The sequence below is a fragment of the Macrobrachium nipponense genome, chromosome 10 (genome assembly GCF_015104395.2).
Source record: "Macrobrachium nipponense isolate FS-2020 chromosome 10, ASM1510439v2, whole genome shotgun sequence".
In the NCBI taxonomy this organism is placed as follows: Eukaryota; Metazoa; Arthropoda; class Malacostraca; order Decapoda; family Palaemonidae; genus Macrobrachium; species Macrobrachium nipponense.
In genome coordinates this window covers 67,419,135-67,445,951 of record NC_087204.1, presented here as the reverse complement: position 1 = coordinate 67,445,951, position 26,817 = coordinate 67,419,135, and the positions used below count along the sequence as shown (strand labels likewise).

Sequence of the window (26,817 nt, the reverse complement as noted above, 5' to 3'; positions counted from 1 at the left end):
TTCTGCCAGAACCCCGTTCATGACGTCGGCGGGGAAGAGGTCCGTTCCCCATATGGAGGATGCAATCAGCTTATTCGGTTCGTGGCGGATTGAAGCCTCCACCAGAACGTGCTTCCTGCAATTCCGCCGAGCTATGATAAAATCATACAAGTCACACTGCATTGTATGTAGTAGTGACTTGGTAATGATCTTAAACAATGGCTCCTCTCCATAGGTGAGGGACGCCATTTCGGTCATCGTGAGGGAATTGAGGGACCTACTGAGCCTCATCCTAGCATCATACTCCGCTTGGATCAGGCTGTCTGGCAGTCTAGGGAGCCGCTCGCTGAACAGCGTGTTACCGCAGTCCGGCTTGAGCTTACCTACTGAGAAGGTGGCAGGGGTGTCAACCCAGCAATCAGTGGATCCGGGGACCAGAAGGGAGGTTAAATCCGTCTCCCGGAGCTGAGGCATGGGTTCATCCTTCATGGCTGCCTGAATTGTCAGGTCAGCCACTTTGGATGTACATGGCATCGGGGTTGCCTTGTTTACTGCAAAAATAGTAAACGGGTTTTTGTACGCTGTCAGCCTTGTGTTGGTACACTGCCATTCTTCCAAGCTCCGGAGCCAAGCCTGTTGAGCTTGATCCCGGGGAAAGATTACTGTTTCTTTGGGGATCTTGTCCTCCCTCCTCATGGCAACCTCCATTAGGCGGGCGTAGCCCATGAAGGGGAACTGGAGCCCCGGGGGATGGAACTCGAAGTCTTCCAACCTTTGAGTTCCGCAACCCTCAATAGTCAGCATACCTTCCGAGTACGGGGCGTATGCTGCTAACCTCCATGGGTTATTACTCTTGAATGGAGGTAGATTTGATGAGTCCGGCATTGGCAAGGGCTGAGTAGCCTGTCCGGACTGGGCCAGTCCAGTTGCCACTGTATCCTGGAGACCTGCCACCAGGTTCTCCTGGGTTACCATCCTTTCCGATAAGGATTGGATGGTCTGTCCCGATGCCTCCAGCGTGGTAGACAGTTGAGAAAACATTTCCTGGAACTTGTTCTGGACCAAGTTCCCCATCGTTTCCCACCTGTTACACGATGGTGGCTGAAAAGGCATCTGGGTCAAAGACAGAAGGCTGAGCCTTCGCCTTTAGAATCTTGGCTCTTGACCCCTTCAGCCTTGTCTGCCCCGGGGTTGTGAGCCATCTGCCCCGGGGTTGTGAGCCGATGGCTTAGCGACTTGGCTGGTTCCAGACCTCTTGGGCAAGGACTTTTGCATGGACTTTAAGTCTACTGGGTTTTTAATCTTAGGGATCACCGAAGTAGACTTCGGTCTGACCGACTGAGGTCTCTCGGCGAACCCCTGGAACGAAGTGGTAGAGGAGAAAAAAGAAGAAGGAGATGGGCTCAAGAGCAATCTTTGAGCCCCTACTGCACCTGCCTCACTAACATTCTTACCGTTGCCCATGTCGTCAATAGCCATGGGCTCGCGGTCCAAGTCGAGGACTGCTACTTCTCGTGTAACGTCCTCTTCCAGACCTTCCTCCGGTAAGAGCAATGTCGCGGCTTGGATCCCAGCGATGATGGGAGCAGCTACCATGGGATCTACTGCCGATGCCTTCTTGGCCCTGGGGTAGATGAGCCCAGCCATATCTTGGGATAGCATGTAAGATTGTCCCTTCTTGGCGTTGCGGCCAACCCTCCTACCCAGACCTTCAGGGTAGCCAAGGCAGCGTCCCTAACCGCTTGGACAGTCTGTAAAAAGAGGTATATTAATACTTAAAACTAGAGATTAATCCTAGTCTAATATAATTTTGCATGCTATAATCAAGTTGATTCTCATCGTATCATTATACACAGTCCAGCGTGCTACATACCAATTCAGAGGTGAACTCTTTCACCAGCCCGTAGCATATCACGCAGTTCTCGTGGTGCCAGACGATTATGTCCTCCATCTGGACTGCGCAACCGGCATGGGACTGGCAGACCATGTGCCCACAGGGTTCCTGGAGAACAGCGTTACAACCCTCCTCTAGGCAACGAGCGACCTGCAAGTCAAATGATACATGAGTATCATCATCAACCTTCCGGAGACAAGTCCGGGGTTGCGTGCAGTGTGCTATTGCCACTGGAGTAACTCCGGTGACAGCACGTATATTGTACAAAAACATGCGACCTAGTTCTCGCCAGCTCCGGTGTCCCGTCTATACCTCTAGCAACATCCGAAATAGACAATGAGGGGACGGGTTATGAAACTCAATGGACTCCGGCGCACACCAGAGATGTAAAATCTGACAGATTTAGGAGGTTTCAAACCGTTCCCATTGCGTCGGGATGAAGGATTGAATCCAATACCGAGGTACAGTAGTACCTCGAGGTACGAAAGGCTCAACTTACGAAAAACTCGAGATATGAAAGCCAATACGAAAAATTTAACGGCTCTACATACGAAAAGTTTTCGTATGAAAGTCCGAGATTCGCCCGAACCACCGATAACAATTTTGAAACTCGCGCGCTGCCAACTGAGTAGACTCGCCACCATCCTCCTGCTCTCCCATTGGTTCCTGATGCTAGTCACCGCCATGAGATCCTTCTCTCCTGTTGGACAGCATCCCTCCCATCATGCATCTATGTACGTATACGTGGTGGCGTGCCTACCTTGTCCACTTTGTACCAGCATCGTTATCGTACGCACGCAGTATTTGTTCGGTCTAACGATTTCGTTTAGTAACGTAAATTCGTTAGTGATTTCGTTGCAGTGTACGTGCTTTATCGTGTTGTGCGAAAACTTTATTGTACTGATACGTAAATTACGTACAAGATAACGTAGTCATGGGTCCCAAGAAAGTTGAAATTCACGGAAAGAAGCAAATGCTCTCTTTGGAGACAAAGATGGAGATCATCAAGAAGTATGAAGCTGGTATGCGATTGAGTGTGATCGCCAAGGAATACGGCCGAAATCCGTCGACAATAGGCATCATCCTTAAACAGAAGGATGCCATCAAAGCAGCTACACCGTCGAAGGGCATCACTATTATGTCCAGCAAGAGGACCCACGTGCACGACGAGATGGAACGGCTGCTTCTTGTCTGGATAAAAGACAAAGAAATAGTAATGGAGACGGAAATCTCCCACAAGGCCAGCGCTATTTTCGGCGATTTGATTGCGCAGGCGGAAGACGACGGAGGGGAAGGGACATCAACGTAAACCCCAGAGTTCAAGGCTTCGCATGGGTGGTTCGAGAAATTTCGTAAACGAACTGGCATCCATTTGGTGGTGCGGCATGGGAAGGCTGCCAGCTCAGACACGAAAGCGGCCGAAGCATTTAGAAAGACGTTCGACGAGATGATGACCAAGGAAGGCTACAGTTCTCAGCAAGTCTTCAACTGTGATGAGACTGGCCTTTTTTGGAAAATATGCCTCGTCGGACGTACATCACTGAGGAAGAGAAGAAGCTACCCGAGCATAAGCCTATGAAAGACAGGCTTACGCTCGCACTTTGTTCGAACGCCAGTGGGGATTGCAAGGTGAAGCCCCTACTGGTGTATCATTCCGAGACTCCTCGAGCCTTCAAGGCCCACAAAGTGCTTAAGGAGAAGCTTCCAGTGATGTGGAGGGCTAATGCAAAAGCCTGGGTAACGAGGCTTTTGTTCACTGAGTGGGTAAATCTGTGTTTCAGCCCGACAGTGAAGAAATTTCTGGGAGAGAAGCGCCTCCCCCTGAAATGTCTGCTGGTGTTGGACAATGCCCCTCCCCACCCTCCTGGCCTCGAGGAAGATATTTTAGCGGAGTATTCCTTCGTCAAGATTCTTTTTCTTCCGCCCAACACCACCCCCATGGACCAGCAAGTGATAGCGAACTTTAAGAAGCTGTACACGAAACATCTTTTCAAGAGATGTTTCGACATCACTGATACCACAAACCTCACCTTGCGTCAATTTTGGAAGGAGCATTTCGACATCGTCAATTGCATCCGACTCATCGACCAAGCTTGTCAGGAGGTTTCGAGGCGAACCTTGAATTCCTCGTGGAGGAAACTCTGGCCTGATGCCGTATCCGCCCGAGACTTCGAGGGATTCGACGTGGGCGAAGCTAGTGCTGCAGAGTCAGAAACAGTTGAAGATCCCAAAACTGTTTCCCAACCAGATCTTGACGAGATCGTTGCACTCGGCAAGTCCATGAGGCTGGTCGTCGACGAGGATGACATCAACGACCTTTTTGAGGAGCACCAAGAGGAGCTTACGACGGATGACCTGAAGGAGTTGAGGCCATGCAACATAAGGTCGTTAAAGAGGAGTTCTCTAGCAGCAGCGAGGAAGAGGAGGAGGGCCCTATGACAACGGCAGAAATTAAGGATGTTCTAGCCGCTTTTCATAAAGTGCAATCGTTTATAGAAAAAAAGACACCCCGAAAAGGCTCACACAGGTCGTATGCTTGCCGATAACGTTTGCCTGAGTCGTTTCAGGAACATTGTGAAAAGTAGGCAGAAACAATCTTCCTGGGATCGTTATTTTTTAAAGAGGCCTTTAGCATTAGCAGGAGTAAGCAAAAAGGAAGAACCAAGTGATAAAAAACGAAGTTGAAAGCAAAAAGGAAGAATCAAGTGATGAAAAACAGAAAGTTGAAAGCAAAACGAAAGAACCAAGTGATTAACAGAAAGTTGAAAGTGGTGATGAAGTTGAAATTCTGGGGGGGGAAAAAAAGGGAAAAAAAAGAAAAAAAAAAAGTTAAAAAAAGTTAAAAATCAAAAAAAAGAATTTTTTTTTTTTTTTAATTTTAGTTTTTTGTAAAGTTAAGTGTTACAGTTTTGTTAATGTGTTTCGTAAATTTTAGTTTATGTATGTTTTCTTTACATTTTTTAATGTGTTTACGTAGAGTTAAGTGTACGTACGTACGTACGTATCTGCCATTTGTCCTCTTCCTCCTCTGCTGCCACTTTCGGAGATAGCCTCACTTGAAAGGTAAGCTTCCACATTTTACGTACAGTATTTCTTGTATACCATGTACACTAATACACTTTATTTACAGGTTAATTTGCATTTCGTTATTAAGTTAGGTATTGAATGGTCCAAATTGTTGTAGTATTTCATTGTTTATAGGTCAATTTAGCTTTATTATGAAATTTACTGGGGTGTTTTTGGAGGGCTTGGAATGGATTAGCCATTTTACATGTAAAATGCGGTCCAAGATACGAAAACCTCATGATACGAAAGGCGCCTCGGAACGGATTAATTTCGTATCTCGAGGTACTATTGTACAGGGTTGAGGAGCTAGTGATAACCGGGTAGGTCAGTTAAATACACGGCGGAGTTGATAAGTCCGCCGTCGTAAATAACCGAATAATAGTAAGATAATACCTTACACAATACAATGATGGATGCTATATTATGTGTAATAAAACATGCATGCAGCATAAAAGATCCCATGGTTAGGCCAAAACCTTTCCACATGTCTAATTACGCCTAGCTATCCCGATACCAGGCCTGGCTTCAAAAGGACAGAACAGGGGTTAGGACTGTTTACATATGCCATACCTTGAAGCCGGAGTCCTGAGTCCGCGAGAGTGGGGTGGGAATGGGTCGGCGCAAAAGACAGAGAAAGGGATACATAGCCTAGTGGAACGAGGCTCACTCCACCCAGCCGAGCCTGGTGGCCAACCAAGGCTCGGCCGAGCGGGGCTCCCCCCATCTCCACTAGAGAGGCATGGTACGGTGGGCCTGCCTACCGATACAGTGGGCCCCCTGTATTCGCGTTCTCCGGATTCGCGGACTCACACATTCATGGATTTCTCTCGGGAACGTTTCCCCGCATTATTCACGGAAAATTCATGCATTCACTGTATTTTTCTATGAGAAATATCCACAAATTCCTGGTTTTTTTTATCAATTTTTATCATAAAATGCACTTTTCGAGATAAAACTATTAAAAAAAACAAGTATGAAAATTTTTAGTGGTTTTTCTTGAGTTTTAACTAACAAAATAGGCTGTTTTTAGCGTTTATATAGGGGTTCCAAATATTCGTGGGTTCTAACTATTCACGGGGGGCCTGGTACGCATCCCCCGCGAATACGGGGGGAGCACTGTAGTCCTCCCCCACCCATCCTCCCCTTTAGGAAACTCGGATCGGCTACCTGAGGTAGCGTGAGCGAGTCATCACTCCACCGAGGTGGGTAAGAGGGGGGGAAGCGGGGAGGGGTCGGTTAGCAGGGTGGCGCGTACGCGATCGACTGGAGACCTCTTCAGCCGTGTGAACAGTCACGCGGTGTGAAAGACCAGTCGATCGAAAATAGGCCTACCTATAGGCCAACTGAATGCCGTATACAATGAACATAGTAAACACAACACAAACATCCTGTCCTAACACGGGGGAGGAGAAAGAGAAATACATATGGAGCGAAAGAGAAAGAAAGGTGTCCTCTTGAGAAGCTGGCCTAACTTCGCAAATTGAATTGATCTGGACTCGTTAGTCTGGCAACTCAGAGTGGCTCAGCCTAGATGCCATATCGAGTTATTTACTCGTATCGAGTTATTTACTCGAGGGGCAAGGCGGCCAGGGTGGCTCAAGGACGATCCTAGGCTACGAATGGACCAGGGTCCTTCCGTAGGAGACGAGAGTCTTAACATGAAAATTCTTGTAATACAACTTGCTAGATATATGGTTGTAATTTCCAACCTGCAGATGTAAAATTAAGGTAACTAAGTAGGCTACGTCCCGACAGCATGCGGTTCGGTAGTAGGCTATACCCCCGTGATCGGATTAATCATAAAAAACGTCAGCAATAAAGCATCTGAATAATATATAATTAGAGTACTGCTATGTAATGGGATCGACTCCAATTAGTATAGAAGACCAATTGGAGAACGATATAAGCGTAAACTTACGCGGGTAGGGAGCCACGAAATGGCGGCGCGGGTCGGCAACACGCGGACTGCAGCTCTCGCATATAACCTATTTTAAAACAGTTTATCATGCCCATCGCTACCTCAAAACAATACCAAACATTAATTGCAGTACTTAACTTGGATGCAGAAGCTACTTGACGTTCCATGATGTCAATAAGGGAAATTCCAACGAATTCACAACACAAGAGCAAAAAACGCGTGCTAACGATGTCGTGCTATCGAAAGGATTGGTAAACAAAGGCGCTAGTGGTAGTAGTAGCGGGTAGGGGGGGCCTAGAACGGCTCCTCTGTAGACGAGGGATATTGAGGAAGGAAGAGACTAAATGGCAAGGGACCTCTGGTAGTGGTTTCACTTGCCCCAGATACCATACCGACACCTTGAATAAAGATGAGCGAGCCAGGATACTCTGGCACTACCATATAGCTTTTTCTCTGGTATTTGTAGCAATACTTATACCTTAGAAATGAGTGCTAAAGGAACCATTTCACAGAGCGACAGTCTGAGCCCAGAAAAGATAAGATACTATGAAAATTATTGGAATGTAATAAACTTTTCTCTTTTAATTTCTTCATGTTTTCTTGACTTCATCAGCATAATATTTTATGTAGTACACTATCCATTTTTTATGCTTTAGTGTTTTAATATTTAATGTCTTGCAAATAAGCATTTTATGCATAGTGAAGCCACTAGTTAAGATCAAGTGGACATCCCCCCACTTCCTTTCAAGAACACTCAGAATTGTAGAACATTTTGCTCAGAGCAAAATATTATGAAAAGAGTATTATCAAAACTCATACAGGATTTATGCAAAAGATTTAAAACAAAATATTACAAATGTATGTAATTAAAAACCACTTTTTTCAAATATTTGCTAGTTAGCAATTTTAGTTTTACTGATGAGCATACCATAAAGCAATTAAATAATGTTGATATGACATGCATACTTTTATATAACTGTTCATGATTAATTTTATTACACATATTTTTTAGTCGTTTCGCTTTTGCAAAAGACTGTTTGTTTTTCCTTACGACTGTCATTCGTAAGTATTTCTGGTTCCTTCTTTCTCCTATGTGATATCTTAGTAGAGTGGTTCTTCTTAAAGTAAAGGAGATGATTCAAACGGATAAGTTGAAAATAGTACAACAACTTTATTCTGTAACTCCATAACAAGAGAGACAGTTCGGTCGTGAGACCGTTCCGTTTTGTCGCTAGAAATTAACTGAAATATTAGAGCATCACGTCGATAGCGAAACATTAGCTATCTCAGCGATTCACATAAAAACATACGTAGTCCGCCGGCTCGGAAGTTACAAGTTTCCGGCGCAGGTTAACAGGTCAACCGCTTCCCATGGAAGGTGTTTGTGAAAGGTTGACAATATACAGTACAACATGATGACATTTCAAAACAAACTTAAACCAGGCTACTGCAGACATCGCATAGCGTAATCTAGATTTGCCTTGGTCACGTAGGACCCTCCTAATTCGCCAATGACCTCAGGTCATGGGTTTTTATTTACAGATTATGTAATTCTAAAATGTATTTATTACATATTAACCCCCAACCGGGAGAGAGTGTTTTCTTTTAATTTTCATTTTTCATCAGCTGACTGTTACTCTTCCACTCCCCCTATCGAGAATATGCTCATCTATTTGTACAAAGCAAAATGTCTGTAAAATGGTTTTTAAAGTATATCATGATGAATATAAAAATTCCAAAAAGATGTGTATATCTATCTGATTAAAGAAATCATTTTAAATGTTATTGTCAAAATGTCCATTTCTAAAGTTTATTTTCATCTCTATTTTGTCTCATTTTCAAGGGCAAGTATATTTTGTTATAGTTTATCATAGTACATCAAATATTAAAAGCCTTGACAATATTAATAGTGTATAGAGATCATTAAGAAAAGGTTTGACGAGTATTGTAGCTTAGCATTTTGTGCTGCAGTGTGGTTATGACATACACTTTGTAATTTTGTACTTGAAGTATGATATAACCCGAAATTAACCTAAAACGTAGGTCTCAAAAGGTCACATTACTAGTGTTAAGTAAAAGTAATTCATATATAAATGCAGGGAAAGTAAGCATTAATCTCTGGATAAATGAGGAGTCAGATAGTTTTCTGCAGAGGACCTTATTGAGCCTGATTCACATGTAAGTGACCCACCAGGAGTTCAAATAAGGGTTCTGTTTTTCCACTAAGTTTAATTTTCCCTTCTTCTGCAATTCATGCAGATGCACAAGTAGGCTAAGTAAAAGTAACTGGCTTTTGTGGAAATTAGTAATTCTGTTTTTTCTTAATCATACTAGTAAAGAAGGATCAATAAGGTTTCAAATTTAAATGAAAATATTTTGAAGGTAGTTTTGGTAAAGTGTAATTAAAAGTTTCAGAAACTTATAGGTTTTACAAACTAGAACGTATTGTTAGATTTACAGTTGTCTTAAAGGTGAAATCACAACACTTTCTGGGATTTATACTACATACTTAGGAAAGTGTGAAGTTAGTTTGCCCTTAATTGTTTTGTATTTTTCAGTTCCTTCCTATGCAGTGTTATAGAAATTAGTACTCTACCTGTGACTGATGATTTATTTAATTTTTCCAGCACAAAAATTTGGGGTTGCTCACAACGTTACGTATTGGACATGACAACACTGGCATGTCTCCTAAATGGATGGTAGAACATGTCTTAGTTAGGAATGAGGTTACAGGACATACTTGGAAGTAAGTAGAACTCACTTTCTCTGACATTATATGGGAAATTAACATATAAATTCTATCATATAAGTTATCTTATTGCTTAATAACTCATAGTAGAGCACAAGCGTTTTATTTTCTGTGGCTCATGCAAATAATTCATCTAGTGTATAAGAAATAAATTGCAATTCCTTCACTTAGATTTTATTTCCTGTAATGTTAGATGTTACCTGATTGAAGTTTTATCTAACTTTAAAGATTTTTTTCATATCTCATTTACCTTGATAGTTACATAGTAAAGTTTTCAGGTAAGTAGTATGTAATGGACCCCTGTATTTGCGTTCTCAACATTCGTGGACTCGCGCATGTGCAGATTTTGCTATGGACCATATCTACCCATTATTGGCTGGAAATTCACATATTGCAGTAGTTTTCTATGAAAAATATCCACAAATTACTGTAATTTCATATCAGTTTCATGATTAAATGCACCTTTTGTGATAAAACTATTAAAAAACCAGGCATAAGTATTTTTAGTGGTTTTTTCTTGAGTTTTGAACTAAGAAAATAGGCAGTTTTAAGCATTTGCATAGGGGTTCTAAGTATTCACAGATTCTAGCTATTTGCAGTGGGTTTTGGAATGCATCCCCTGCAGATATGGGGTGTCCAATGTAATTTGCAGCTTGAGATACTTCAACATCGCCAGCCCATCTTACAATGTGATGATACAGTTTGGAACTATACGTACTGCATTTTCAGATTCCCGTGTGGTAGGTGGTTGGGACGTGGAATTGATGATGGATCACTGGAACGCATTCTGGTTGGCGAATTGGTTCCTTGTCATGTAACCTCAGATGATTTAGTAGAATCCTGCCGAACTCCACCTCGTTGTAGGTCACCCAATGTCCCAGGCCCTAGACGTTCAGATTTACGTTTGAGCATCCCGGACATTCAGCAGCACCTTGGTAAGTTTTGGAAGCAGTACTGGGATGCTTAGGATTTTTAGTGATTTCTTACTTGAATAAGAAAAATCATTTGCGATGTTTTAAAAAGAGCTGGAGGGTCTGAAAATTATGGTGTTGAATCATGTTAAAAGCATAGGAATTATTTGAGTAAGGTACAACCATAAGTAAACCTTTTTGTTATAAAAAAGTATACTGCAGTCATACCCCTACATACATAAGTCCCTGTGTACGATAAATCCAGGTTACGAAGGCAAAGACGAAGATTTTTTTGCATCTGTGTACGAAAATAATTCAGGTTGCAAAAGGGTGTACTGAAAAGTCCGAGATTCGCCCGGGCCGCCAAGAACAATTTTAAAACTTGCGCGCCGCCAACTCAGTAGACTCGCCACCATCCTCCCGCTCTCTGATTGGTTCCTGATGCTAGTTACCACAGTAAGATCCTGCTCTCCTATTGGTTAGCATCTATTCCATCATACATCTATGTAAGGGAATTCCTCGACCATTTCATTTCGGCAGCGTTGTCGTACACACATGGAATTTGTTCGTTCACATAAATTTCTTTTGTTAACATAAATTTGTGTTAGTGATTTCACTTTCGTTGTACTGTAAGTTACTTTATCGTGTTGTGTGTGAACTTAATTACTTATGTTATTAGCCATGGGTCCCAAGAATGAACTTCGGGTCCCAAGAATGTTGCTGAAGTTCATGGAAAGAAGAGGATGCTTTCTATGGAGACAAAGATGGAGATACAGTGGGGCATCGTTTAGTCGCGGATCAGCAGTCATGGAATCAGTTATTCACGGGTTTGTTCTTGGACCGCTTCTCATGCTATATCACTGGTATGAATCGCAGCATTGCGGGTTTGTCCGTGTTGCGTATGCGATGTTTATCGGTAGGCTAAGCCTCGGCTGCGGTCCGATAATCACCAACATCATGAAAAGACTCACATTTTGCATTCTCGCCTTATATATTATTGGCATATCTTAATAATAAATAGCCTATTCAAGGTTTATGTATGACATTCATGGGTAGGCTAAGCCTAGTTGCTGTGCGATAACCACCAACATACATGAACAGATTCACTTTATGATATTAACTGACAATAAAGGTAATAAAACCATTCGCACCTTATATATTATAGGCATATCTTCATGATAATTACCTATTCAAGGAATAATTCGACATCACTGCACTCCACTTACACTTGGAGTGGCAAGCCACAAAATGTAAACATAATTTGAAAATGTAGTATGTATACGGTTGCGTTCACAGCGACCTTTATTGTTCAGTAACCTTTTAGAAAATTTAATAGTAGTAGTGTAATTATGGTAGTAATAACATTAAGGCTATAATTAATTCGAACTTCATTATTATTTTGGTAGTATACATATATAACTTCTCCGAACAATGCAGTCATACAAACGATAATTGTCATAGATTTTCGTATTATTTGCTATTGGTGATGAAGCGTGAACAAAATACATAAAACCATTTTTTACCTTACATATTATCGTCATATCTTCATAGTAAAAAGGTAAAAAGGCTATTCGTGGAGTAATTCCATATCAGTGAAATCAACTTTTATCTAAGCCAACCAGCTGACAAAATGTACGTACGTATATGAAAACCAAATTACTGTAGCGTTCACAGCAAGATTATCTTTCAAAATTTCAATAAGTTATTCTCCTACTTTTCGATGGGGTTAGGTCCCGAAAAGCTCACCATGTGTCGAAAAAATCGTATCTTGAATATAGCCTAGCCTACACTAGGGTAATCAGTATCATCTTTACATATAGGGCAGCGTACCCTACACTACACAGTATACTTATACATATATGGCATAGTAATTATTAATTTCAGCTAATTCTCTAGGTTCAGTGCCTATTGGCTCATGATAATTCAGTACTAAGAGAAATTGAATAACATTAATAAGTTAGCCTAGCGTATACGATGACAGATACCAAGTGCTGAGATTATCATCAAAGCTACGCCAGAGAAAACCATCAACTCCAGCAACTATCTTGAGGCAGTGAGTATGCAGCCAAAAGCAGACACTCCTGAGCTCACAGCCAATCAAAAATCAATCTCCTGTTGCACCCCGCTGGCACCACTGGTATAAAACATTGCAGGACTCCGAACAGCATTAGTCCAACTCCTGGAAGATGACCAACAGACATTGTTTAAAAGAAGGTCTAATTTCCAATTATTGTTATTATTATTATATTATCAGTATGTATTATAATTATTATTATTATTTTTTGTGGTCTATCACAGTCATCCTATCGATTGGATGGTTTTTATAGTGTAGCATCCCGGGTAGCATCCCGCCTCCTTAGGAGTCCATCAGTTTTCTTACTATGTGCGCTGTTTCTTGGAGCACACAGTTCTGCATGAGCTCTGGGCTACTTCAGCCTCTAGTTTTTCCAGATTCCTTTTCAGGGATCTTGGGATGGTGCCTAGTGTTCCTATGATTATGGGTACAATTTCCACTGGCTTGTCCCATATCCTTCTTATTTCTATTTTCAGGTCTTGATACTTATCCATTTTTTCCCTTTCTTTCTCTTCAACTCTGGTGTTCCATGGTATTGCGACATCAATGAGTGATACTTTCTTCTTGATTTTGTCAATCAACATCATGTCTGGTCTATTTGCACGTATCACCCTATCTGTTCTGATACCATAGTCCCAGAGGATCTTTACCTGATCGTTTTCTATCACTCCTTCGGGTTGGTGCTCGTACCACTTATTACTGCAAGGTAGTGGGTTTTTCTTGCACAGGCTCCAGTGGAGGGCTTTTGCCACTGAATCATGTCACTTTTTGTACTGGTTCTGTGCAAGTGCTGGACATTCACTTGCTACGTGGTTTATGGTCTCATTTTTCGTATTGCACTTCCTACATATGGGAGAGATGTTATTTGCATCTATCATTCTTTGAACATATCTGGTTCTTAGGGCCTGATCTTGTGCCGCTGTTATCATTCCTTCAGTTTCCTTCTTTAGCTCTCCCCTCTGAAGCTATTGCCATGTTTCATCGCTAGCTAGTTCTTTAGTCTGTCTCATGTATTGTCTGTGCATTGATTTGTTGCTCCATCCCTCTGTTCTGTTTGTCATTCTCTTGTCTCTGTATACTTCTGGGTTTTCGTCTACTTTTATCAGTCCTTCTTGCCATGTACTCTTGAGCCACTCATCTTCACAGGTTTTCAGATATTTCCCCAGTGCTCTGTTCTCGATGTTGACGTAGTCGGCTATACTTAGTAGTCCTCTCCCTCCTTCCATTCGTGTTACGTATAGTCTGTCCGTAGTTGCTCTTGGGTGTAGTGCTTTGTGTAATGTCATGTTTCCTAGTTTTCTGGTCCATGCTGCGGAGTTCTGCCTTTGTCCATTCCACTACTCTTGCTCTGTATCTGATTACAGGCAGTCCCTGGCTTACGGCGGGTTTGGCTTACGATGTTCCGAGGTTACAACACTTTTCAATTATATTTATCAGAAATTATTTCTAGCTTTACGACACGTGTTGCAGGGTTACGACGCCTACAACGCTGATATGGCAGAAGAAATATGAATAAAAAAATGCAAAATCAATATTTGAAGGATTTTTTGATGAAAAATGCAATAAGAATGCAGTTTGCATTAAAAGTAAGGTTTTTCTTAGGATTTTTGACGATGTTCTGGCTCATGACGATTTTTGGCTTACAACGCTTCTCAAGAACGGAACCCCCTTTGTAACCCACAGACTGCCTGTACTGGTACTGCCCATGTGTTTATGACTTTTATCATATTTCCGGCTTTGAGTTTTGACTTGAGTATTGCCTTAAGTCTCTGCATATATTCTTTCTTGATCATGTCCATTATTATTATTTTATTAAATATGATGGCTACCTCAGCAGCAGCCTCTTCGCTAACTTTACATGGGCACCATGGAGGAACAAGTGTTCGCCAGGATGCAGCAACCCCGCAGATATGGACATTATATCGACGATATCTTTGTTCAAGTCGATGCCAAAGATGAGGTAGAAACCCTCTCAGGCATTTCAGCAGTGCAGCGTGCTGAATTACACAGTTGAATACAGCACCGACGATTGACTACCCTTCCTTGACGTCCTTGTGAGTAAGACGGAAGATGGCCTCCGTACTTCTGTCTACACAAAAAAGACCAATCTTGGACTTTGCCTCAATGGTGACAATGAGTGCCCCGCCAGATTCAAAAGCACTACCATCAGGGCCTTCATCAGGAGAGCCCTCTCCCACTGCTCGACCTGGCAGGACACTCATCAGGAACTAGACCGCACCTCCCAAGTACTTGTAAATAAGAGGTATTCGAAAAAATTAAAAAGTAGAGAAGTCTGTACAGCCCTGGAGAAATGGTACGGTAGTGAGAGCCCACAGCCCCCCCTCCCCCAGGATAATATCAAGCTGTATTATAAAGCCTTCATGAATTCCAATACACATGCCAAGTTCGCGGTTTCAGCGGCGCCTACATTGATATGACTAGCATGCGCCTGTCTAAGAGACTACTGCCACGCCCAAGAGGGGGCTATTAAGAATCATGCCCATACCAAACATCAAGAGGCCATCTCATGGGATTTGATCATCCAGAATACTAAGATCATCAGGAAGGCCCTGATGCCTGTCAGTTATGCCTGCTGGAGGCGCTTCTCATCCAGCAAATAAAATCAACACTGAATACGACACAAAGAATTTCTCCTCCCCATGTGTATGAGAAGACCTGCCACCAACAACGTCACCACCGACTACGACAACTCTACGGAAGGCAACGCCCCTGAACGAAATACTCCTGCAGGCAATGACAATCATATTAGCCATGATGTCCCACAGTGTCATGCAACGCCCAGCAGCGTCACCACACACCTCAAGAGGTCTAGAAGATTACAAGAACAAAACCATTGGCAAAGCAAAAGTGACTTGAGACCTGGCTCAAGCTACTAATGATGAAGATTTACTGCCGCCGGCCAATAGGAGATCAGCATGGGGCAGACCCCCTGCTGATGACCCTAAATATAAGTAGGACAGACACCACTCCAGAAGCAGTCCACCCTCAGCTTCCTAGCCTAGAGGATGTCTGGCAGCTCCAGACGAAAGCTCGCTATAAGAAAACAAAAGAGAGAGAGAGAATGAATTTGACAACTTATAATATAGTTTATCTGTATAAGCTGAAATATATACATCGGTCTTGAACCTGCATTTGATAATGACCTCCATAGGCACTCTACTAGCCTGTTTAAGTAGTACAGAAAAAGCTGCTATTCAAAAAATAGAGAAGAATCTCTACAAGTGTAACGCTGTGTAGGTAGCCATCACGTTTAATAAAGTATGCTTCCAAAGTACAGTAGTGCCTCAGGTTACAAAATTAATCCGTTCCAAAATGGCCTTCGTAACCTGATTTTTTTGTATCTAGAACTACGTTTTACATGTAAATTGTCTAATTCGTTCCAAGCCCTACAAAAACACCACAGTAAATTTTATAATAAAGCAAGCTAAATTGACCAATAAACAATGAAATACAACAATTTGGACCATTCAATACCTAACCTAACCATGACTGTACCTGTAAATAAAGTGTATTAGTGTACAGGGTACAAGAAATACTGTACGTACATGTACGTACGTAAGTAGTAAAATGTGGAACCTTACTATTCGAGTGAGGCGATGTCCGAAAGTGGCGGCAGAGGAGGAGGACAAATGGCAGAAAACATGAACACTTAACTTTACGAAACACATTAAAAAATGGCAGAAAACATTAACACTAAACTTTACGAAACACATTAACAAATGGCAAAAAACATTAACACTTCTTGATTATCTCCATCTTCGTCTCCATAGAAAGCACCCTCCTCTTTCCATGAACTTCAGCAACATTCTTGGGACCCATGGCTAATAACTTAAGTAATTAAGTTCACACACAGCACGATAAAGTAACTTACAGTACAACGAAAGCGAAATCACTAACACGAATTTATGTTAACAAATGAAATCTATGTGAATGAACGAATTCCAGGTGTTTACAATAACACTGCCGCAAAAAATGGTCAAGGAACACCTTTACATTGAGGCATGATGGGACAGATGCAGACAAATAGGAAAGCAGGATCTTGCGGCGGTGACTAGCATTAGGAACCAATGGGAGAGCGGGAGGATGGTGGCATGTCAACTAAGTTGGCGGCACGCGAGTTTTGAAATTGTTCTCGGCGGCCCAGGTGAATCTCAGACTTTACCCTTTCACAACCTGAATTATTTTCATACACAGAAGCAAAAAAACTTCGTCCTTTGTATGTAAGGGTATGACTGTATATTATTATTATTATTATTATTATTATTATTATTATTATTATTATTATTATTAGTATTATTATTATTATTATTGATTGTTATTATTATTATTATTATTATATTATTTTATATTATTATTATTATTATTATTATTATTATTATTATTATTATTATTATTATTATTTATTATTATTATTATTATTTTATTATTATTATTATTATTTATTATTATTATTTTATTATTATTATTATATTATTATATTATTATTATTATTATTATTATTATTATTATGTATTATTATTATTTTATTATTATTATTGATATTATGATTATTATTATTATTATTATTATTATTATTCATTAATTATTATTATTATTATTATTATTATTATTATTAAGTTATTATTATTATTATTATTGTTATTTATTTATTATTATTATTATTATTATTATTATTATTATTTATTAATTTATTATTATTATTATTATTATTATTATTATTATTCATTATTATTATTATTATTATTATTATTATTATTATTATTAGTTATTATTATTATTATTATTATTATTATTATTATTATTATTATTATTATTATTATTATTATTATTATTATTATTATTATTATTATTATTATTATTTAATTATTCTTATTATTATTATTATTATTATTTTTATTTATTTATTATTAATTATTGATTATTATTATTATTATTATTATATTATTATTCTTATTATTTATTATTTATTATTATTATTTATTATTATTATTATTATTATTATTATTAGTTATTATTATTATTATTATTATTATTATTAATAAAATAAAATTTAGCCTGACAATGATATATATTAAATTTATAATATGGGTTTTCTTGGATTTTCGAGAATAAATAGTACTCTCAGTTCTTCTATAACTGTTCCTTTTCATATTTTGGGCTGTACAGTAGTACCTCGTACTTCGAATTACGATTTGTTCGAAATATGAAACAAATATTCCCATAAGAAATAAAGGGAATCAGGGTAATTTGTTCCAGCCAACCCAAAAAGTCCCCCTTTCACATTTTTTCCATTATTAATGTGTTCAAAAGTTACATTAAGAATGTAAAGTAATGAAACAGTATGTTATATGAAGGAAAATTTTCTAAATTTTATTTTTTCTTTGTACGATTAACGAACTGTTTGGTAAAAAATGGCGCCGGCCGGCTAGGGGATGAAGGGAAGAGAGACGGGAACCCTTTTGACCAAACTGAATTGATTGCAGTATGCAAAGATTGATAAGAAAATAAATTTTATTCACATTAGGTACAAAGATAATTAACGGAATCAATAGTGTGTGTGTGTCCGATTGTCTGAGAGAGAGAGAGAGAAGGGTGGGAAGCGGCGGGGAGGAGAGATGAGGAGGGATCGAGAGAGAGAGAGAGAGAAGAGAGAGAGAGAGAGAGAGAAGAGAGAGAGAGAGAGAGAGAGAGAGAGAGATTAATCAGCGTGTTTACACTTGGTTCTTAAGTGCACGAAATAGATTAATTATGCCACATTACATCAACTTACTGTTAGCAAATGGCAGACTTTTAAAACAAACATGAGGATTTTACAAACAAATAAGTAATAAGTCAAGAATGCAAGAAAAGGAAAGAGAAATAAAATAACTTTTCACAAGGAAGGTGCTTAAACAAGCAATCGAAGGCATGCAGAAGTTGAAAGTGGCGCCAGTTTGTTTATTATAGAGCTGAGTTACTTTTACAGTAGTAAAAATATCGTTAAAAGCAATTATCACTAGATTGGTATTTTACCGCAACAAAAATAAAAGTGATTTGGGTAGATCGAGTGTAAGTGAAAGAAATGGGCGAATAATCATCCTAGATCAGCTAAATAAATCCATTGGAAGGCCAGAAGCCGTTCTCTCCCCTCTCTCTCTCTCTCTCTCTCTCTCTCTCTCTCTCTCTCTCTCTGCGCACCAAACACTGAATCGAGCAAGCGTATTTTTTACCGTGTTGCATTTGTTTTCATGTTTTATCATTATGTTAAATTAATTGTGAAATATAATTTTTTACAGTAGTAAAAAAGTAATTATCACTAGATTGGTATTTTACCATAACAAAAATAAAAGTGATTTGGGCAGATCAAGTGAAAGAGATTGGCGAATAATCAGCCCAGATCAACTATAAGTCAATGGGAAGCAGAGCCGTTTCTCTCTCTCTCTCTCTCTCTCTCTCTCTCTCTCTCTCTCTCTCTCTCTCTCTCTCTCTCTCTCTCTCAGCGCACCAAACACCGACTCAAGCAAGCGTTTTTTTTACTGTGTTGCATTTGTTTTCATGTTATATCATTGTTAAATTTATTGTGAAATATCATTTTTTATGTGAATTGGTACTGCTTTTATGTACATATTATAGTAGAGATTTTACTGTCTCTTTTTCTCTCCTCAACAATACCACAATGCATGATAACTTAAAATCATTCATTCATTATTCCAAAAAAATATAAATGCTACCTCCCTCTACCTCAAGTTAGTTGTGTATCACCACACTAATGAATGATTTTGTGCTAAGTTTTATTGTGAAAAGCTTTTTTCTTTCATTTACTATTTTGTTGATATTGTTCAACTAGACTGTCTCACTCGGCGCACGGAACACTGGCTCAATTAAGACTTTTTTTTTTTTTTATACTCTATCATTATACGTTAAATTTATTGAGAAATTCCCTTTTTATGTGAATTGTTATTGCTATTACATACATCCAGTAATATTTTAACTCTCTTCTTCTCTCCTCAACATATCAACACTCCCTCGTTCAGTCTCAAGTCAGCTGGGCGTGATGTCACCGCGGTTACGTACGATTTTATACATCTTTTATGCTAAATGTTATATTGAAAGCTAAATTTTATATTAAATGCTTTATACTTTAACTGTTTTTTTTTGTTTTGCGAATATTGTTATCCAGGAAACTATATATTGTAAATGAAAAAAGAAATTAATACAGCTGAACTTGTAAGACCCAGTAGGCCGTCGAATGTAAGTATAAACTAGATAATCAGTCAGTTCGAAGTACGAGCATTTGTTCGACAAACGATACAAAATTTTCTCGAAATTTTGTTTGAAAAACGGAAAGTTCGACATATGAAATGTTCGACAAACGAGGTACCACTGTAATAAGGAAACTTCATTATCATTATGAAAGAGATAAAGAGAAAAATGTTTGTTAACCCTTTTAGATTTTTGGGAGGACAAAAAATGTCTTGAGGTAAAATACACATTAAAATACATGCCTTTGTGTATCACTTATGAACTGAGAAATAATATTCACGATAAAGTGCTATTTTTTCTCATTTGAAGGCAAATAGATATAGTATTTCACTTTTGTACCTGTAAAAATTGAAAACTGCAAAATTACAGTCAAACTGAAGAGTTGACATTAAATAAGAACAGAACGTTTATGTCTTGTGACTAGTTTTAACAAGTAATTCTGAACTCTTTGAAAATATAATGATTAATTCCCTTTTCTAGTGATAAAATTTTGTATTGCTATATATATGTGTATAAAAATTATTATATAAAATTGTAAGAAAAATCTAAAACCTATCAAACATTTTTTTGAACAGAGCCTACTTGCATAAGAGGTATAGTTAAACCTGTCCCAAAGACCCCAGATGTCAAAATATTTATGGTCAATTTTAATTTTTTACAGATGTCATTTGTGTAGTTGGATTTGTAGCTAACTTTATGATTGATTCAATGCTTTTTTTTTCAGGAGATTCAGTAAATAATTTGGTAAAGTATTTTTATAAGCCAGAGAAAGAAAGAGGAAGTTTAACTTTATTGCTGTGTGGAGACTTTGGTTTGGTTTGCTGTTTGGAGCAAGTGTTCTCGTACGGTTTCAAATCTACACGCTTTTTTGGAAAAAATCTGTACTTGTGGGACTATTTTGGTGAGTTGGTTGTAATAATTACTGTTTTGGTAATGTTTCAGTTTTTATTTAAATAAGGATTTTAATTGGAACTCTCAGTTTTGAGGGTCACTTAGTTGTTTTTGTAACATTTATGCTAGTGTTTGTTGACAAAGCTGCATATGAAAGTGTTCAAACTTTTCAAGCGCTAAAAAGTTAGTACAGTATTCTAAATATAGTCATTCACTAGTAATCCTTGAGTTCATTATTTATATGAGTGCTTATTAGATACCTGCTACATTCACTGGTGAGTCATGTTCTCACAGATGCAAGGGAAATTCGAGACACTACACCTTCAGATGATGCAAGTATACGTGATGTTGAAAGTTTTTTTTCTTGGGTTTACTCAATGAAATAGTTGCTGTTGACGTTTGTTGGAGTTATGCTTGATTGTCATTCTTCAGGCTCCAGTAAATTGTGTAACATTAAGCATAAGATGTGGGTAAAGTTGGATTGGGAACTTGATTGTACTCAACATGCAGTAGATGGCGCAATAACCTACAGTTGCTTGCTACAGACTTGGTATAACCATGTCAAAGAGGATGGATTTAAATTCAGAATATGTTTAAGGAGAATCTTGTTGTAGCATTAAAATCACTACTATGGTTCACAATGATTATCTAGAATCAAAATGTTTCCTCATATGGAGTGACAAGATAGCGATATGGGGAGAGTTGTGATTCACCAAACATTGTACATATATTAATGCCTGACCAAGGAAAAACAAATAATTAACCATTTGTTTGTAGTGTTTGATAGCTGTTACAACCCTCGTTGTTGTTTTGCAAGTTCTTAGATATTAGGGTTGTTGTCAGTGATTCCATGTAGCCCAGTGTTGAAGGTCAGCGGAAACAAACACCCAAGAAAACTTAACAATATTTAATACCTAACAAATACAACATTTAAATCAACCTTGTTGGATGTAACAAATACCACAATAACTTAACAGCAATGAAGTAAACAGCAATGAAGTAAAAATACCAGTCCTTAGAATCACACTGGATTTCCTAAAACTAAGAAGTTAAAACCTATCAAAGAAAGAGAAAATAATAATTATTAATAGATACCTTATTTGGATCCAACAATTTTGCTGACCAGACCAAAAACTACCCTGATGCTAAGTCAAAGGAAGAAGGAAGGCAGAGTAAGTAAAAAAAGAAAATAATTTTGTTCCTACACGTTATACAAACCATTGGTCCTTTACATAAGGAATTACTTTCAGTGCAGCTGGAAACTCGGTCGTAAGATTCTAATAACAAGGTAGTTAGGCAGTAACTGCTTGTCCGATAGTCAGGAGTCCTGCCCAACTGGATGTAAATATTCCACTTTGCTTTCGAACGCCATCATGTGCAGACGTTCTCTCTGCCCGCCTCTGTCGCGAGAGCTTTACAACTTTCTTTTTGATTGTTATAATTGTGATTATTTTGTGTGTGTGTATATTGATAATACAAACCCATGAATCAGATAAGCCCTCTCGCCCCCCATCTATGCGGCAATTGTGCCCTGGAGTAGGGGGCAGGAAATGTGGAGCCTTTCGCTCGAGTATTGATGTTGACCCTCACGCCCTTTGTACGAGTTGCCGAAGGGGTGAGTGTGATAGAACTAATACATGTGATACTTGTATCTCTTGGTCGGAAGAGCAGTGGCAGAGATACAAGGGAAGGAAGAAGCCACGTAAGTCTTCCAAGGCGTCATTGTGGGGTTCTCCTTCGACTCCCTTGGTCACTGATACGTTGTCGTCTTTCCTTCCTCCACGTAAACTCCCCTGTCTCGCTCTTTCCCCTTCAAGGGACATCTCTCCTTCCGCTTCTCTCGACGTGTTGAGTGCAGAAGATGGAGGGAGGCATGCTGACTTGGAGTTGTACTTGGGAACTTCTTTTCACTCTGGAGGGGATCCTTCCCCTTCTGGGCGAACAGGAACTCCCCTCATTAACCCAACTTTTGCTCCCTCAGGTACATCTGACTCCGCTGGTGGGAATCTGCAGCAGGTATGGCATACCCTGAGTCTGCCTGTCACTCCTTCTCTTGAGGGACTGCTGAGCCATCTCGCAGCAGCCCCAGTGACTCATGGGATTGAGTCGAGGACGACCACGACCATCTCGATGCCTGGGTATGTGGCACTGCCACATCTTGTGTATACCCAGCACGTAACATCGTCACCCCATCTGCTGTGGTGGCACTGGTGCCGCATACTTCGAGGGTGGAATATTTCCCACCTCCTCCTCCAGGCTATGCTGTCCTCGTTCCCCCTCCTGATTTTGAGTGCCCAAAGAGCTCGCCTCTGGACTTCCCACCTGTTCCTGCCCGTGGGAGTGCTGCTGCAGCATCAGTTCCTCCATCCCAGGTCATGCTGGAGCCCGCTGCTTTGGCAGCCGCTGCAGCCCCATCCTGGGTGGGGGATCTCTGCTGTTCTGAGGAAGGGGGCGAAGAAGAAGCAGAAGGTGTCGTCGTCATCATCTTCGTCTTCGTTGTTGTCATCTGCTGCCTCCTCCACTTTTCCTTCTCAGGCTGCCCGGCCGAAGAAGAAGAAGTCTCGTTCAGGGACTTCTAAGGGCCTGTCTCATCATTCCGGTGAGACAAGTGAGCCTTCCACTGGTCCTGCCGTTCCTTCGGGGATGGGAACCGCCTTCCCGTCCCCAGAGACGAGCAGGGCGGGGACCGCATAGGTACCAGCTACTGCCAGTATTTCTGCTATTGGCTCTTGAGGCTCTGGCTCTGGACCAGGAACCGTCTCAGGTACTCGTGAGTGATTTTCACAGAGTGTACGGTCACCTACTGGTGAACATGCAGCTAGGGTCTGTGGCGCTGAGTACTCTCACCATCAAGACTCAGGCACGGAGTGGAAGGAAGGTGGGAGTCACCCAGGTGATTCTCGCCTAGCTGATGATCATTCCCATAACAATTGTTTGGTTCCCAGGGTAAACGGGACAGTCCTGAGGTCCCCCCAGTCTCCGGGAACAGCTTTGGCTGCTTCTGAACTGTGACACGTCTGAGAGGATGGTGCTTGCTCTTGTTGTGTTGGTGGACGCTACCCGTCCCGACCGTCAATCACACCAGCGTGATCGGACAGTCCGGGCAGCCGGTAGCAGTTCCCTTGACATGAGGGATTGACGCCCGTCCTCGGACCAGTGCTTCTCCAGTGAGAATGATCGTCTCGACCTGCAGACCGGTCATCAATGCGGGTTGGTGATCGCCTGCAGCCCTCTTTGTCCACCAGTTCTGCTGGTAGACAGAGTGGGAGCATCAGATCTGCCTCACCTGTCCCTTCAACTTCCTTGGGATACACTGGGAGGAGCGAGGTGACTGGGAGGTACTGTGAGGAGTGCGCTCTTCGCGGTCCATCCATGACAGCATATGTGCCCGGTTCGGTCTTAGGATCCGAGAGGTCATGTGCTCAAGTGGTCAGAGGAGATCACAGGGGGTCTGATGAGGTTCTACCTGCTGAAGGAAGAGTATCTTGGGAGGGACTCAGCCTGGATGGATCTGATGGTCTGTCGCCTCAGGATGCTGTCACTGGAGATACAGAGGTCTTTTGTGGAGGTCATTGCGCTGATTTGTCAGCACAATGACCTCAGGGAAGGATCATTGGTTGCCCCCTCTAACTGCCCCTCCCAGTTAGAGTCATTCTGGGGGCCTAAGAAGGAACCCAGAGCTTCTGTAGGGATTCCATGGTCCTCCTTGGCTGACGGTGAGTTGGACCAGGTTAACGCTCTTGTCTCGGGACAAGAGGCTTCGCTTAGGTCCAGCAGGTCAGACAAGCTGCTTCCCCCTCTTCTGCCTCATCAGCGGCATTTCTACGTACCTTCGGAGAACCCTTTGCCAACCAAACAGGTTAACCCAGGATTAGCTCGTCTAACTCCTGCCTTGCCTCCACAACACCTGCTGTCCAAGAACCTCTGGTTCACGAAGCAAGAGGCAGCAGCCTCAGAGTCTACTGCTATGGCAGCCTTCCAGGCTGTCTCCTGGCTGGATCTGTGGTCCCTCACTGTATCCAAAGTCGCAGCTTCTTCGGGACCGGTAGCTCCTGGAGAAGACTCGGCTTTCGGGAGACTTTGTCATTCTGGGGGTAGGGCTGTCTCCTACCTGGCCCACCAGACTGTCAACCTGTGGGCCAACCTGGTGCTTTGGAGGAGGGACGCTGTCCTGAATCGAGTATCCAGGTCAGCTGGCCAGGAGTTGGCGTTGGGTCTAAGGAATGGACTGTTGCTGGGTTCCTCTTCTCTCTTCCCTAGAGAGATGATGGACACTGCGGTGGAAAAACGAAGAGCTGAAGACAGAGACCGTTTAGTACACCATGCAGTTACGAAAACATCTGGGCCATCTTGTTCAACTGTGGCTAGGCTTCGGAGCCAAGCTAGCTCCTCCTCCCCCAAGACCTCTGCTTTGTCATAGGGGGCACAGCCTTCCTCCTTTGCTTTGAGAGGCGAGCGTCAGCCCTCCTCTCAGCCCTCCTCCTCTCACGGGAAGGGAGGTAAGCGAAAGGGGAAGAAGGGGAAACACTAGGGACGGCATCCCCCCTCACCTGCTGCCGAAAGTGGGAGGGTGCCTGGCGAGCCATTGGGCAACATGGCAGTGCTACGGAGCTGAGACCTGGGTAGTAGATGTCCTTCAGGAGGAATATCCTCTCCCCTACGAGTCGAGGCCACCCCTCACTTTTCACCCAGTCCATCACCAGACATACGTTCCCGGTTCGGCCAGGGACGTAGCACTCAAGGAAGAAGTGCAGACTATGCTGAGCAAGGGAGCTGTGGAAATTGTGCATGAACCATCACCAGGTTTCTACAGCTGGCTTTTCCTGGTGGAGAAGTCTGCGGGGGCTGGAGACCATGATAGATCTCTCTCCTTTGAACCGATTCGTTCACCAGACTTGGTTCACAATAGAAATGACACGTTCCGTGCTTGATTCCATCAGGGAGAACGATTTCATGCTTTCAATGGACCTGAAGGATGTGTATTTTCAAATACCCATCCATCGGTCCTCCAGGAAGTACCTACGCTTTATCCTCGACGGGACGGTGTTCCAATTCTGGGCACTTTGTTTCGGACTCTCGACCGCCCCTCAGGTGTTCACGTGAGTGTTCACACTGGTGTCATTTTAGGCCCACTCGGTTGGGATATGTCTTTTAAGGTATCTTGATGATTGGTTGGTCCTGGCGAGCTCTCACTCTCAGTTGCTACAGGACAGAGATTGCCTCCTCGACTTTTGTCGCGATCTGGGGATTGTGATAAATTTAGAGAAGTCGGATCTCTCCCCCAAGCAGAGGATAAAGTATGTGGGCATGCTGATCGACATGGTAGCAGCACGAGTTTTCCCCACAGACTCGAGGATCAGCAGTTTCAGGTAGGCAGCTCAACGATTTCTGTCACGACAGGAACATTTAGCTCAGCTTTGGCAAGTCGTGATCGGTCACATGTCGTCCTTAGAGAAGTTAGTCCCTCACGGGCGTCTTCACCTGCGGTCTCTGCAGTGGAGACTGAAGGAGTGTTGGTCACAGGCTCGAGATCCACAATCCTTCCTAGTTCCTCTCACGGAGGAAGGGAGGGAGGATTTAGCCTGGTGGCTAGACAACAGGAACCTCTTAATAGGAGTGCAGTTACACACTCCCCCTCTGGAAATGCTTCTGTTCTCGGAAGCATCGAACGAGGGTTGGGGCGAACACCTGGAGGAGTTGCTGGTTTCAGGCGTGTGAGATCTACACGATGAGCACCTTCACATCAGCGTCTTGGAACTCAAGGCAGCGTTTCTGGCGCTCCAAGAATTTCGGGAACATGTGATGGTACACTCTGTGGTGTTGATGAGCGACGACAACACGTTAGTGGCATACGTCAACAAACTTGGGGACCTTGTGTCTCTCCCGTTGCATCAGTTGAACGTGCAGCTGCACGAGTGGGCCATGGCCCACTCGGTGGAGCTGTCAGCCAGGTACATTCAAGGCAAGAGGAATGTAATAGCAGACAAGTTCAGCCACCAGAATCAGGTGATTGAGACAGAATGGTCTCTACACCCAGACGTGGTGGAAAGGCTGTTCAACCTGTGGGGGTGC

General features: G+C 41.7%; 1 protein-coding gene across 5 annotated transcripts in view; it reads left to right on the top strand.

Annotated features, from left to right (window-relative positions):
* Positions 1-26,817, top strand: part of LOC135223655 (DENN domain-containing protein 5B-like) — a 263,276-nt gene that overhangs the window by 218,950 nt on the left and 17,509 nt on the right. For 4 of the 5 annotated variants that reach the window (XM_064262308.1, XM_064262311.1, XM_064262307.1 and 1 more), the window contains 3 exons: positions 9,485-9,603; positions 10,336-10,541; positions 20,579-20,755. In XM_064262308.1, the coding sequence (XP_064118378.1) occupies positions 9,485-9,603; positions 10,336-10,541; positions 20,579-20,755 (502 nt within the window). Of the gene's footprint in view, positions 1-9,484; positions 9,604-10,335; positions 10,542-19,625; positions 19,737-20,578; positions 20,756-26,817 lie in introns of those variants that run through there. The other variant, XM_064262312.1, reaches the window with a different exon arrangement.